The following is a 15,085-nucleotide window of genomic DNA, read 5'->3' as shown; positions in this document are numbered from 1 at the left end:
TTGCTGCATGACGCTCAATTTTCCTGGCTAATCTCAATGGTGACCCTTCCTTTTACATTATTAGGTAACTACCACTGGTAATAAGTTGGTAATTATAGACAAACTACAACTGAAGTACGAGGTAAAAACTCAAGTATTACTCGTCAATTCAACAAAGTACCATGTAGGGGGGGGATACATTTTGTCCCCAACAGGGATTGTTACAAGTAAAGTAAGTGTTTATTAATGTATTTGAACGTGTTACTTTTGAATAACTACTTCTCCTGTCAGCACCCATAAGTGGATCTGTTGTCTATTAATAGACAATGAATGTCAATGAATCATCAATGAGTCCATTCCATCTTTGTATACTGATTATAAATGCTAAATAGAGGGGGTTAAAGTGTTACCCAACATTAAATAAGAAAAAAACTGTTTGCGAGGAAAGATTCTAAGTGGAAGTAAGTTAGAAAAAATGTCTTCCAAGTTTTTATTTGAAGGTTTTTAAAAAGTGAGAAAACCAGCTCTTAGGTTTGGTCACCTAATCATTTTCTAGCAGGAAAAGTAGAACAAACACATCCATGCTAACTGTGTTTCCACGCCGGGACTGAGGGAGACACAAATCTCATTTCAATGGATTATCACTCAAGAAAGTGATATGAAGCGTCTCCCCCTGAGGACAGAGAGGACGCTAATCTGATCCAATCGGACGCTGGAAAATAACAGAAAGTGTCAGGGCTTATTAGGGCTTAATACAGCGCAAAAGGGTTAGAATCTGTTAGCCATGGCTGCTCTAAGTACCTGCTGCTGCTGGTGCTAACAGGGTGAGCTTTAGAGCTGACGGTGGCGGAGGACTACAGAAATACAGAGGCCAAGTCCCTCCTAGCGACGTAACGTTCTGTGCTGAGGCTTCGAAGCGTGCGAGAAATGTGGGAAGTTGTCCGGGTAAGCGTATATTGAGGTGTGTATCGTTTTAGACAAATTACCTCATTGAATCCACACGGCTTTATTACATCTATGATCTACACGATCACATTCAGGGCTCTGCCTGGCGAAACCCCTGCCACTTTCCAGTTTTAGGACCGCCTCACGGACAACTTCCGGGATTTCTCGATACCCTCTACGAAGCCTCGGCACAGAACGTAACATCACTAAATTAAGCTAAATAGCAACCTGACAAACAATGTGTTAGAAACTGTGTGGTAGAACAGTGTATTAGGTGCTAACAAATTTAAATTTTAAACCAAACAAACTAATGTCTTTTAGGGACCATTATGTGACTGCAACTTTAAAGCTGTAGTCGCTAACTTTTTGATATTAATGAATGGAGGTCCGTTACATTCAAGCCATTGTGAAATGAGTTGCTACAAAGTTAATTAAGACTATCAGCTCCACACAACTCTCTCTGGATTTCTCAGTATGTCTACGTTCAGAAGATTGACAATGAAAATCTGACTTGTAAATGAAACGCATTCAGCGTCTTCCAAGTTCTGAGGTAAATGGAACTAGTGCTGCACAATTAATCGAAATTGCAACATGGACTACTGCAATATCCAAAGTTGCAGAGAGGGCGCAATATTTGTTACAGGCAAACAATGTGTCAAACCATTCTGAATGAAGTCTTGTGGTGCTGCGGAGGAATCCCGGCCTACAAACCCTATCCTACAGACTAAAGAAAAAAATCTTTGTTTGGTACAGATCCTCACAAAAAAACTTTTTAATTTTAATATTTTTCAATGAAAATGAGAATAACGGTACAAAAATGATCATTCCTTCCAATGTCGTGAATCACACCGCCATCGCAATTTCAGTCAAAATAATAAAATAAAATTTTGACTGAATAAAATAATAAAATAAAATAATTACATATTTTCCTCTGAACGCACAGCCCTAAATGGAAGGCACTATGAGTACCATCCACCTCCTGTTGTCTTCTTCTTTAATAATAATAATAATAATAATAATAATAATACATTTATTTTATATAGCGCTTTAAAAGGTAGTCAAAGGCACTTCACTAGGTGAAAACTAAGAAAAACAATAGCAAGACCAGTATGATAACACCAGTAACAGCCTGAGATAAATATTCAAAAGGGGCAGCTGTAAAACAGATTGGTTTTGAAGTTAGCAAGTGATGTGGAAATTCTCAGGTGTTTGGTGTGACGTTGTCCCTGTCTGTGTTTTTTGCAGAGAGTCAGGTGCCCGACCAGCCCAGCTCGCTGCACGTCAGGCCGCTGCCCAACAGCATCATCATGTCCTGGACTCCGCCCCTCAGCCCAAACATCCTGGTCCGGGGTTACATCATCGGCTACGGAGTGGGAAGTCCCTATGCCGAGACGGTGCGAGTGGACAGCAAGCAGAGATACTACTCCATCGAAAACCTCGGTGAGGAAAAAATAGTACATCATTTCCAATGTACTGTACTTATCAACACGCAATATTTCTTGTTTCCATCCCCCGAGTTCCGCTGCTCCTGCCGACAAAGTGCCGGTATTGACTCAGCGCCTCGCTGTCCCAGTAATTCATTATGATGATCAAATCCCCCATTTAATTACCATCAATAATTCAAAGAAATGTAATAAGGAAAGCTGCTTGAGGTGGAAATCTAATTCTGAAAAGGACAAATAAGAGAAAACATCCTCCCCAGCGACCACAACGAGCAATCTGCATGCCAAAAAAGACAATAACAAATCGAGTACACTTTCTTATAGGCGGATTGAAAATGTCCCCGTCTCAGGTCTCATAATGGAGGAGTAATGAAAAAATGAAATCCAGCTGTCGTGTTGCATGCACACATGGGAGCGAGGGCACATATGTACATGGCATTTATAATTCATAGTGATCATTAATTCATGCGGCGAGGCGTCGGGGGAGCGGAGCCGGCGTGTTTGTTTAACTGATGCGAGGGTTTGACGCTACACGGAGCGAGCGTGCAGCATCATCACGCCAGGAGCGGCGAGCGGCGGCATGACAATCAGTTCAGACGTCTGCTGTCACGGTGTTTGGAGTTTTAAGCCCCCAACGTCGTCTTCCAGGCAGCGCTGCCTGGAAGGCACTAGGATTAGGCAATGGTTAGGGTTAGGGTTAGGGTTAAGTGCCTTGAAGTCGACGGTCGCAGCGCTGCCTTGAAGTCCTCGTTGGGGGCTTAAAACACCATTGAGCAAAAGTCACGTCCTTTAATCCCGGAGGAAGTTTTCCAAATGAATTCTTAAACCTCAACCACCGTTATTTACTAGGATTTTGTTCTGCGCTGGTGTGCAAGACATGATAATTTTTTTTTATTGGAGAGGGAGGGATTTTCCCTTTATGTGATAGTGACAGTGGATAGACAGGAAAAGGGGGTGAGCAGGTCGGATTCAAACCCGGGCAGCTGCAAAGGACTCGGCCTACGTCTGGCCGCACTCTACTGGGTAAGCTAAAGGTCACCACCAGGAATAAGAAATGAAATGATGAGAAAGCAAGTTATTTCAAAAGTTACATCTTAAAATGATAATGTACTACAGGGCTTCTCAAAGTCTGGACCAAGGTCCACATCCGGATACATTTTAATAACAAAAGTAGGTACCGAATATTGTGGGAACCGGTACCAAATTTCAGGTAGCAGTATTGGTTCAAAGTTAACCAGGAAAACAAAGTACTCAACTTGAATGTATGTTGCTATAAAATTCTAAGTGAGCTGATTTAATGTTGTTATTGCCAATTGTTTTGGACCTCTGACCTTGAATAAAAATCAGCAGCGGATCTTTGAGTAATACGTTTGAGAACCCCTAATTACCATGTTGTATTTACTAAATGCTCTCTATGTCTCTCTCTCTCTCTCTCTCTCTCTCTCAGAGCCGAGCTCGCACTATGTGATTTCCCTGAAGGCGTTCAATAATGCCGGCGAGGGAGTCCCGCTGTATGAGAGCGCTGTCACTCGATCTCTGACAGGTATAATCACACACACACTGATAATCACTGTAGTTGTAATACACAGCTAATAATCACAGCACACTGGTGATGTCTACATATATATGTAGCAGATATAATAACATGTTGCATATCAGTGTACATGATGGGTATGTCAGTGTCAGTAACCTAAGTGTAAGTGTAAGTGTGACTGCTGTGAGTGTGATGGCGATGTGGCTATAGTACTTTCATTAAAAGTGACAGCAGTGTAACACAGTGTATCAGTACCAGCAGTAGCAATAGCACTGTCAATAATGATACTAATCACAATAGCAGTAGCAGTATTAGCATTAGAAGAAAAACTAGAAAATCAGTAGCAGAAATAGTACTATACTTTAGTACTATCATAGCGTGACCAGATTTCCCGGAAGTAAAACCGGGACACTTTGCGCGTGACCGTAGTGCTCAGTGTACAGATTATTTTTGGGGGCTTTTCCGCCTTAAATGGACAGGACAGCACGATTTTTTTTGTGCCAGCCCAGGTCATATTTTTCAGAGAAAATTGAGGACTGCTTCCATATAAATTGTCTTTTCAGGACCTGTAGCAGTGAGTGATTGGGAAGTACTACAGCAATCAGAATGAGAGAAACTAATTTCATTGAATTTTGGTGAATATTTTTCAAAGACAATTGAGTCCTGCTTCCATATAAATTGTCATTTCAGGAAACTGTGACCTGTAGTAATTAGCAGTGAGTGATTGGGAAGTAGCGTAGAGAATGAGATTTTTATTTCATATTTTCCAGAAATAATAACTGTATGTATTGGGAAGTAATGCAATCATCATGAAAAAGAATTATTAATGAACATTTTTTCAAGAAATAGCCAATGTTTTGCATCCCTACTGTCATTGCCGATCTACCGAAACAGTAATTTCTCGACGGCCCCTTACACAGAACCTAGCAACAGAACAGATGATGAAGTGCTATGAAGCTTTATGTCAGACACAAATCTCTAGCGATAATAATTGTAGGTGTTTTTTCTTGACACTGTCAACTTTCTTTGACCCTGATCATGTCATTGACCTGAATCGCGTTGTCGATCTCGAACGAAGGGGAAGTTAAAATCGAATATCAAGTGAATATCAAACGTCCAGCCATTGCAACAATGTTTACAAATATACATTGTAACACTAACACTGGCTGCACAGATGCATAGTTTATGATCGGGCTATAATAACACCATGTCGGCTATGTAATTGCTGACAACCGGGACAATTTCATAGTGGTTGGTGTAAACCGGGACATTTTAGCGTCCCGACAGGCAACTCAAAATCGGGACTGTCCCAGTCAAAATGGGACGTCTGGTCACCCTATACTAGCATCATTAATTGTAGTGGTAGCAGCAGTACTAGCATTAGCATTAGCAGCAGTAGCTGTAGACGTAGCAGTTGCAGGGGATTGTTTTACTTACATATGTAATATTTTAAAACATGAGAAAATGGCCTACATGTGTCTGTTATCATAAACAACTTATAGTGGTGTCATTAAACCTGAGTGTAACTGTCAGTGTCAGTAGACTGCTGTGAATATGCTGGCAAAGTGGCTAATAGTACTTTCATCATATCAGTACCAGCAATAGCAATAGCACTATCAATACTGATACTAATCACATTAGCAGTAGCAGTATTGGCAGTAGAAGAACTAAAAAGCAGTAGTAGAAATAGTACTAGCCTTATTAATTGTAGTGGTAGCAGCAGTAGCAGTAGCGGCATTAGCAGTAGACGAAGCATTTGCAGGGGAAAGTCTCCACAATTTTAACTTTTCATTCTTTTCACTCTGCTATCATAAGCCAGTTAAAGTTGTTCGATAGAGAGTTATGAGGAATAAAACCGAAAGTAGACAATGACTGATTTTACAATTGAAGTGAATGTGAGTCTCAGTTGTAAAAGCATGAGCTACGGTTGTAAAACAGCTAAAAAACTGCAAAAAAACAAATAGTTGTCACGGCAAATCAACAATATTTTAGTCAAGCAACTTTATTACATTGATTTCATACCAAGGATGCGATCAGATAATAGCTATAAGACATAATGATTATTATTTTTTATATATATATATATATATATATATATATATAATGATTATTGAAACTTACTGGATGTACCAGTTGTCTAATTTGTGTCCGTCAAGTTGGCAAGTACATTGATTACCCCTACATAGTTATCTAGTGTGATTGATGGAAGCTGTAAAAACACTAAACAACCCTAATCTGATTTATATTGCAAGGTGTATTGACAGAAAACTTCCAGTCAGCATTACATTACATTAAACAGAATTAAAACTTGGAATCAGCCTTCTCTTCCTCTCCCTATCTGTTGAAAAGCAAGCATTGGGGAAAATGGATCCCTGCAGAGTGGATAAATCCTGTAGATATTTCTCAGAAATGTTTAGTATCGTTTAGGCCTACTGGCCACATGCCAACGTGATGAGTCATGAGTCACGTGTTTAATTTAAAGCGACTCTCCCCTACTCAACATATTTATGTCAGGTAAACAGTAGTAGCAGTATTGGCTGTTAAAGCAGTAGCATTAGCAGTGTTAGTATAACAAGGAATAGCTTTAGCAATTTTTGTAGCTTCAGCTAGGGGTGGTGCTAAAAGAGGGGCATGGGGTGGCACCTGCCCCCTCTGAAATATGATTGGCCCCCCTGAGTTCTCATCAAATGTCCCCCTACCCCCCGACTGATTTTGGGCCCGCACTGTGCCACCCCACTTAAAAAGTCCTGGAATTGCCCCTGGCTTCGTTGGATTTAGTATGGTTGTTGTACTAATGGTCTACACACATACAGAATCAAAAGCTGGAGCAGTGAATTGTGAATACGTTGCAGCCCTGGGCCCCTGCAGAGCTCCAGACATTTAAAAAGCTCCGATCAACACTCTTTGGGGTGGAGATGAGAAAAACTACTAGAGGATACAGGACCGCAATGTCGATCAGTCGAGCCCGCTCAGGCGTCTATGCTGTATTAAAAAAGTTTCAACAACACATACTGCGTGAAAAAAAAGAGAACAACTAGCAACTAGGGCTGCACATATATTGTTTTTTTTTATCGTCATCACAATATTAACTGGCGCATTATACACATTGCGATAAGCTGTGACATATTTCGATAGACACAAAACATTTATATTGTGTCAGTTGAAAGGAAAGTGGTTGAAATATAACGTTCAAAAGTTATCCGTATCGTGCAGCCCTACTAGCAACACACACACACACACACACACACACACACACATATACACAGTAGCAGCAGCTTTAGCACTAGCTGTAGCATTTGTGTGATAGTAGCAGCAGTAATAGTGGTAATAGCAGCAGACAGTGAACTAATTGTAGTAGCGGTAGGCTACTAGCCGCCTGAGTGCTGGCTTTAGCAGTATTAGGTAAGCTAACAGCTCACAGCAGTATTAACGAAGGTAGCCGTAGAAGTAGCTTTCCTAAATTTGTCTTGGTTTTGGGGACACGATCTGTATCGGCTGTGTTTGAGTTGATATGTAGGAGGACTCTGATTCAGGAGGAAAGATTTTGAACTGACAGTTTGACATTCAGGCCTCAATCTGAATCCAACAGAGTCCTGAAATATTCATCCTTAGGAAAGTGTTACACACATCAGTCACAACTGTCTGTGTGTGTGTGTGTGTGTGTGTGTGTGTGTGTGTGTGTGTGTGTGTGTGTGTGTGTGTGTGTGTGTGTGTGTGTGTGTGTGTGTGTGTGTGTGTGTGTAAGACTTATGAACTGTAACAATGTGTGCCTATCTATTCATATATGGTGTGTGTAATGGCTCACTCCCATTGCATTACTGACTGTGTGTGAGTGCGAGACTCATTAGCTCTTCCTGCAGACTATGGTCTGGTGAAGTGAGATAAATGAAACACATCCAGCTCTCCTCCAAGTCTCGTCTTATGAATTAAACAGTCGGCCCTGCAGCTGACATAAATCCTTTATTACTCTCATAAAAATGGCACATTTCGGAGGTTTTTTGACCCCTTGTGACGCGATGAAAGTCCCGTGAAAAAACATCTCAGAGACCAGTCCACTTACCACAGTTTATTAACCTTCGTTATGGGATGTTTTTATAGTGAACTTAAAAAAAAAAAAAAAAAAAAAAAGATATGTGTTTTACTCATGATCATTGTCTTTGATTAAATTTTCTTGAATATAAAAAGGGATGAGCAATAAAGAAGGAGAGCATGAGTGGGGGGATAAAGGTGTGATATGGATCAGAGAGAGAGAGAGAGAGAGAGAGAAAGAGAGAGAGAGAGATTTGATGGATGTTAATTATTGCTCATGGAAAGAGGAGGGAAGCAGAGAAAGGGACACGGCAGGGTGAGAAAAGTGATGGACAAGGAGAGAAAGAGGGCTTGAGAAAGAAAGGATAATACATTGGGACACACTGTAGCCACACAGAACAAAATCAAGATTTAGGAGATGTTTATACACCACACATGTTGAGATTTATCCAGAAAACGCTTTGGACTTTTGCGTGGTATGACAATACATCTTTACACTGCACAGCATAGGGATCAGACTCCACTGCTGCTGCCCAGACTGAGTGGACTTTCAGAGACTCCCTCCAGACACGTTCAGAGATATATAGAACAAGAATCTGCTTTGAATAATAATTCTGTCCTATATGGGTTTCTTGGGTACCTTGATCTCCCTTTTTTTGATACAGCAGTTTAGAATAAGTTAATTCACTTAATTCTACTTAAAAAATGAAGTACGCTGATTTCCTGGTTAGCTCAGTGTTCTATAGGCGATACATCTGTCCTGGGGGGTGCCATCTGGAGTTCTATAGACATATGTAAATACATCTGGAGATCTATAGACATACGTTAACACATCTGGAGTTCTTTAGAAACAGGTTAACGTATCTGGAGTTCTATAGACATATGTAAACACATCTGGAGTTTTTTAGAAATATGTAATCACATCTGGAGATCTGTAGACATGTAAACACATCTGGATTCTATAGACATGTAAACACATCTGGAGATCTATAGACATATGTAAACACATCTGGAGTTCTATAGACATATGTTAACACATCTGGAGTTCTATAGAAAAATGTATTTACTTCTGGAGTTCTATAGACATGTAAACACATCTGGAGATCTATAGACATATGTTAACACATCTGGAGTTCTATAGACATGTCAAAACATCTGGAGTTCTTTAGAAACACAAATACACCTCTGGAGATCTATAGAGGAACAAACACACATCTGGAATTCTTGAGCGCTGTGTATACACATCTGGAGTGATTTAGAAAAATGTAACATCTGGAATTCTATAAATATACTGAGACACATCTGGAATTCTTTAGAGATATGTAGACACATGAGGAGTTCTGTAGAATTATGACATACACAGACACGTGGAAGCTTCATAGACACATCTGGAGTTCTGTAGAAATACGTAACCACACGTGGAATTCTCTTGACAAACACGGAGACATCTGAAGTTCTTTAAAGATTCCTAGACATATCTGGATATTTTTTGTAGGTTTAAAAAGACATCGGGAGTTCATATGGAGACACGTGAAGTTGGACGGAGACACCCAGTCTCACATGGAGTTGTGGTGTGACAGTCAGGAGTTGATAAGCTGAGACCCTGAGGGCTGAGACAGAAACTAAACCCATTACTGTTCTGACAAGGTCATCAACAGTGACACACACATAGATAGACATTTACACACACACACACACTTTCTGGCTTGTCATGCCAGGACAAGCTGAACTCTCTGTCGTTTTTTTTTTTTTTTTTTTTAACGAGAGCTTTAAAAAACGTCTCGTTAACGGTGGGATCCTTGTTAATATACTGCCTCGTCCTCGCCTCACCGCCCACACACTGCAGAGACTGAACTGATCCTCAACCCACCGCCACGCTCCCATTTAATCAAGGACTGGAGGACTGCAGAGAGAGAGAGAAGGAGGAGGGGGGGGGGGGGGGGGGTGAGAGCAATATGAAAGGATGGAGGGAGGAAGTAGAAAGGAAGCGAGGCAGAGAGGAAGTGTGGGGGATAAGCAATGGGTGGGAAAGGAAGGAAGGAAGGAAGGAAGGAAGGAAAGAGGAAGGTTAGAGTTCAGTGGGAGGAGTAAGAAATGAAGGAGGAAAAGAGGGAGATGTGCAGCACGGCTGCGAGAAGCAGGAAAAAGGGGAGTGCAGAAAAAAGAGCAGACGGAGTGATGTGGATAGTAAGGGTGGAAGGGACGGAGGGAGGCGCAGGAGGAGGCGTGTCCTCCGTCCTCATCAGCATTCTGTCCTGACCGGAGCGTTATTGGGATGCTGGACGACCAGTTCCACCACGACACCGCCTGCTGCAGCTCAGCCCGCAGCTCCAAACACCTCTTTCATCGCTCTTGCTCCCTCTCTTTTTCTCTCTAATTCTCTAACTCTCTCTCTCTCTCTCTCTCTCTCTCTCTCTCTCTCATTTTCAATTAGCTTTATTGGCATGACAAAATCAATACACCTGTGTTGCCAAAGCGTAGGAGCAAACATACACACAACAAGGAGTAAATACATCAGATATAATAATACAAGCAAACAGGATAATTATATCATTGCAGATAATAAACAAATTCTGTGCATGTCCCTCAAAAGGTACGTTGAAACAATAATAATATAAAAAAACACACACAATTCTCTACTTATTTTGCCTTATTTCGTGGCAGGAGAAGACATATTTAGCTGCTAGCGTGCTGTACTTTTATCTTCTTCCCTCTTCAGCTTTTTTGTCCTCACTGTAGACAGGGAAGCCAGCTATGTGTTTTTCTAATTTTTGGAAATATTTGGTTCTCTCTCTCTCTCTCTCTCTCTGTCTCTCTCTCTGTCTTTGTCTCTCTCTGGTTTAAATTATGGAATCATGGAAACAGAGTGAAAGGAACATTTTCCAACGGCACATTTTCCTTGTGGATTTGGGTCTTACTGTAATAGCTTTCTCCATCGTTTCCTTCAGTACTCAGAACATTGTACTCCCCTACACAGGAATTGGGATTTTTGGAGCAATGTGACATCATCAAAAAGAAGTCGCTCAGTTAAGTGGTTTTGACCCACATGGTAACAGAAAGCCCATTTGTACCTGTAGACCACTTTGGCCTGACAACAGTCCAGATTGTGCAGATTGTGTGTGTGTGTTTGTGTGTGTGTGTGTGTGTGTGTGTGACATAATTGTATTACATAATTACATAATTGTCTAATCTAGGCCTGTAACAATTATTACATAATTATCTAATTGTCAATTACTATAACCGCGGTGTCTTTGTTTAACCGCAATTAATTGCCAACATTAGCTAAAGTCATACCAAGGGGTATGATTGTTTATGGTAGTTCTTGATTTTGTTTAGATATTGTAATATATAATAATATAATTGTAATTATATAAGTGATAATTGGTCGGACTAAATATTTGTATTATTATTTCAATTGTTAGTTATTGGCACTTGACCCTATACACGTTCATAGAAACAAGTTAGAATTTTTTTTAATAATAATAGAGAGGCATGGCTTACTTTATAGGCTGTGTATTTGTGTTATTACATCATCTGGGTCACATGACAGTGATATAGAACCAAAAGATGTATCCTGGAATTCATTCAAAACTTTTAATTTGATTGAAAAAGTAATAAATAAATGAATATTTTTTAAACTTGACTGAAAGAGACAATTATATTGTTAATTGCAATTATTTCTGCGACAATAAATTGTACAGTAACTTTTAGAATTGTTGCAGCTTTAGTCCAATCCAATTTTTTGACATAATCGCCATTTCTTTGTTTGACCGCTTAAATAATTAAACTGTTGATGGTAATTGTCATGTTTTATGAGAATAAAGAGGCGTGGTTTACTTCATAGGCCATGTTCTTGTGTTATTACGTTATCTGGGTCACATAAGAGTAATATAACCACAATTAATAAGTTAATTAATTAAGACAATTAATTGTACAGCAACATTTCAAATTGTTACAGCTTTTCAGCTAACGTTTCAAACTACAGTCTAGCTGTACACCAACTAGAACTAATGTTTTTGTACTCTCCATTGTGTGTGTGTGTGTGTGTGTGTGTGTGTTGCAAAGGGACCGACAGAGATCGGCTTCCTCTCGTCTCATTGATCTGACACAAACTGGAGCAGTTTTAGTATCATTTATATTTCATATTTATACATTCTATTGTTAGTTTGAAGCTGTGATTCTATTGTTTTATTTATTTCATTTTTATTCAGTTGCAGTCTCTTATTTCTTGTTCATTTTTTTCACCCTCATGCAGTCTCAGTAAGTTTTAATATTTTGAGACAAACAGTAAAACAATCAGGAACAGACTTCATAGAGATATTCCTGCATTATAAATCATCATCTCCAGCTGCCCTGCAGGCGTTGTTACCTAGTGAATGCACTCATCTAAAAAAGAATGAATCCGTTAAAAGTTTTGACAGTGACTTAGCAGTGAACCCGAAAACACTGTTGCTAAGTTTACAACTGTACAGCTGATGGTACATGATATATATTTGAAATGACTTCCTTTACTCTAAAACTTGCAGGTGTTGTGTTTCAGCTCGTACCGCCGTGTTTCGTCATTTGCCCCTCTGTGGATCTGATGCTCCACTTCCTGTTTGAAGTAACGCCCTTTAATCTCCCGCTGTCTTCTTCCTCTTTGTCTGTTTCTCTTCTCTCTCCTGTTTTTCACTTCCTCATCCATCCACTCCTCCTTTCCATCTTCCCTTGTCTTGAACAAAACATGCTGCATCTCACTTCCAAACCTGCATGTCATCTTATGTATTTATTGTGTTTTTTGTACACCTGTGTGTATACGGACACGTAACCCACCTATATTATTCGGAATATATGCTTGTGTCACTCTCGTCTGCAAATATAAATCTTCATTATCACACATCATTACGCTGGATGATTTCATTAATTATCCCCAAACACCCTGGTTGCCGTTAACACCCCCCACCCCCACCCCCCACCCCTCAGACCCCATAGACCCATCTGAGGATGACCACTTCCACCTCTTTGAAATATACCCCACTCCCATGCCAGACACCAGCACTCCCATGATCCCCCCGGTGGGGGTTCAAGCCGTGGCTCTGTCCTCGGACTCGGTACGCGTCTCCTGGGCCGACAACTCCATGACCAAGAACCAGAAGGCGTCTGAAGTCCGGTACTACTCCGTCAAGTGGAAGACCAGCTACTCCACCAGTGGAAAGTACAAGGTAAAAACACAGACGTTAGCTGTTCTACATCGCTCACAGATTAGTGTTATCTCTGCCAGAGGTGTGGACATGACCCGGACACGAGTAACAGCCAAAACACACCTGGCACGGAAGCGCCGCGAATAGCCGCAAAGCGGAGCTATTTTAATTTTGCCGCCCACGTTATCCAATCTGTCCGTTTGTACCGGCTTCCATCCAGGCCGGGCCGCTCCGCGCAGGATCGAAGCCGCGTACTGCAGCAATTCTTTCAGAATCACCTCTATTTCTTCCGCCACGAATATGTCAAGCCAGGCAGGTAATCATTTACAGGAAGGACACAGTGCAGCTGGATACTTTCCAAAAATAAAACATAGTGTATTTTAAAATAATAGGTTTATGGTGATTTTGACTGTCTTGACTTCTCAGCTGTGTCAACCCGGTCTCACGGCAGTTCGTGTAAATGTCCACGTTATTCTTAATCTATTGATACGTGTTCACAGAGACATTTTTCTCGTTTTTTACGTGTAAATGTCACGTTATTTTCTCGGGGAAAGGACGCCGGGAGGTGGCCGAAAAGGTCGCTCCATTAGCCGAGAGGCGCCCGCGAGGCAGCCCGCTGGAGACCCGCTGGAGACCCGCTGGATGAGGCGGCCGGGAGGCGGCCAAAAAGGATGCTCCATAAGCCGAGAGGCGCCCGCGAGACGGCCCGCGAGACGGCCCGCGAGACGGCCCGCTGGGGACGCACCACAATGACGGGATGACGGAGGAAAAAAACTTACGGGGAAAGGGTGCCTTAAACGCTGGGAGACGCGCCACAGTAGCCTAACACGCGGGACAAAACGCCACACGCAGGGACGCCATCCCCGGGAAACAAAGCGCCACATGCTGGACGCGATCCCCGCTCGCCCAAGTGAAAGTCCTGTGTTGTTTGACCCATCCACCACCCCGACCAACCTCCCTACGCGGATTTTCGGCTTTTTATATCACTCCCTACCATTTTCGTGCTGTGGCCACAAAATACATTACTTAACATTTTCGTGTTGTCCGCCACGCAAAAACCGACAAAAACGTCTCCATGAACACGTATCAATAGATTAAAATAACGTCACATTTACACGAACTGCCATGAGACCTGGCTGGCTGTGTCTACAGCGAGACACGTGATCAGGCACACGGAGAGAGAGAGCGACTAACGGACAGACAGAGTGACACACACACACGGGAGAGAGAGAGAGAGAGAGAGAGAGAGAGAGAGAGAGAGAGAGAGACGCGGAGAAACAGATCAGGCACAAATCTACGCTTCGGGGCGCTTCAGCGTGCGGTGTGTTTTTGCTGTAAGACTTGGGTCGCGTAACTAGACTTGACTTGACAAACTTATGTGTTATGACTTGGGGCTTGACTGTCTTGACTTGGCACTTAAAAGTAACCTGTCAGCAGTCATTATGACTGGTGAGGGACTTTCAACCGACTTGGGTACAGTATCTACAGTATATGAGACTTGCAAAACGATGACTTTGTCCCACCTCAAGCTCAACATTTGCAAGCTGTCAAAAGTTGAAATTATAATTTTATATTTTGTCCATAATGAAATGCACAAGTAGTTGCATACATGTCTATTGTGTTTTTGTCTTTTTCCGAAGCATTTATTGATTAAGACTTCTGTTATCAGCTGACTGAAACAGCTTAGATGAAAACGTAACCTGGAGTCATTTTGATTGTATTGAAAACAAAACAAAATGTGTTACTGGTCTTGCTATGTTCTGGTGAGACTTCTTTCTTAATGGACTTGAACAAAATTTGAACAATACTCTGAACTCTGCTTTAAACACTGGAAATCTATACAAGGGCAGGCAGCCTGCTCACCTTATTGAACTGTAGCTGTGGGCAGACAGAGAGAGAAGCCTTTCCTTCTTATTCTGAAAATAACACTTTCCTTGGTGCCACAAGGACGAACAGAAGTCTGCTCTTAAAGTGAA

General features: G+C 41.4%; 1 protein-coding gene across 1 annotated transcript in view; it reads left to right on the top strand.

Moving 5' to 3' along the window:
- The window catches only part of dcc (DCC netrin 1 receptor), a 224,859-nt gene that overhangs the window by 115,709 nt on the left and 94,065 nt on the right, over window positions 1–15,085 (top strand). The window contains exons 15-17 of the mRNA XM_028602136.1: window positions 2,170–2,364; window positions 3,814–3,909; window positions 12,892–13,130. Of these exons, the coding sequence (XP_028457937.1) occupies window positions 2,170–2,364; window positions 3,814–3,909; window positions 12,892–13,130 (530 nt within the window). The remainder of the gene's footprint in view (window positions 1–2,169; window positions 2,365–3,813; window positions 3,910–12,891; window positions 13,131–15,085) is intronic.

This window comes from Perca flavescens, chromosome 16 (assembly GCF_004354835.1).
Source record: "Perca flavescens isolate YP-PL-M2 chromosome 16, PFLA_1.0, whole genome shotgun sequence".
NCBI lineage: Eukaryota > Metazoa > Chordata > Actinopteri > Perciformes > Percidae > Perca > Perca flavescens.
Note: the sequence above shows the minus strand (reverse complement) of the source record. Positions and strands in the feature narration are given on the sequence as shown.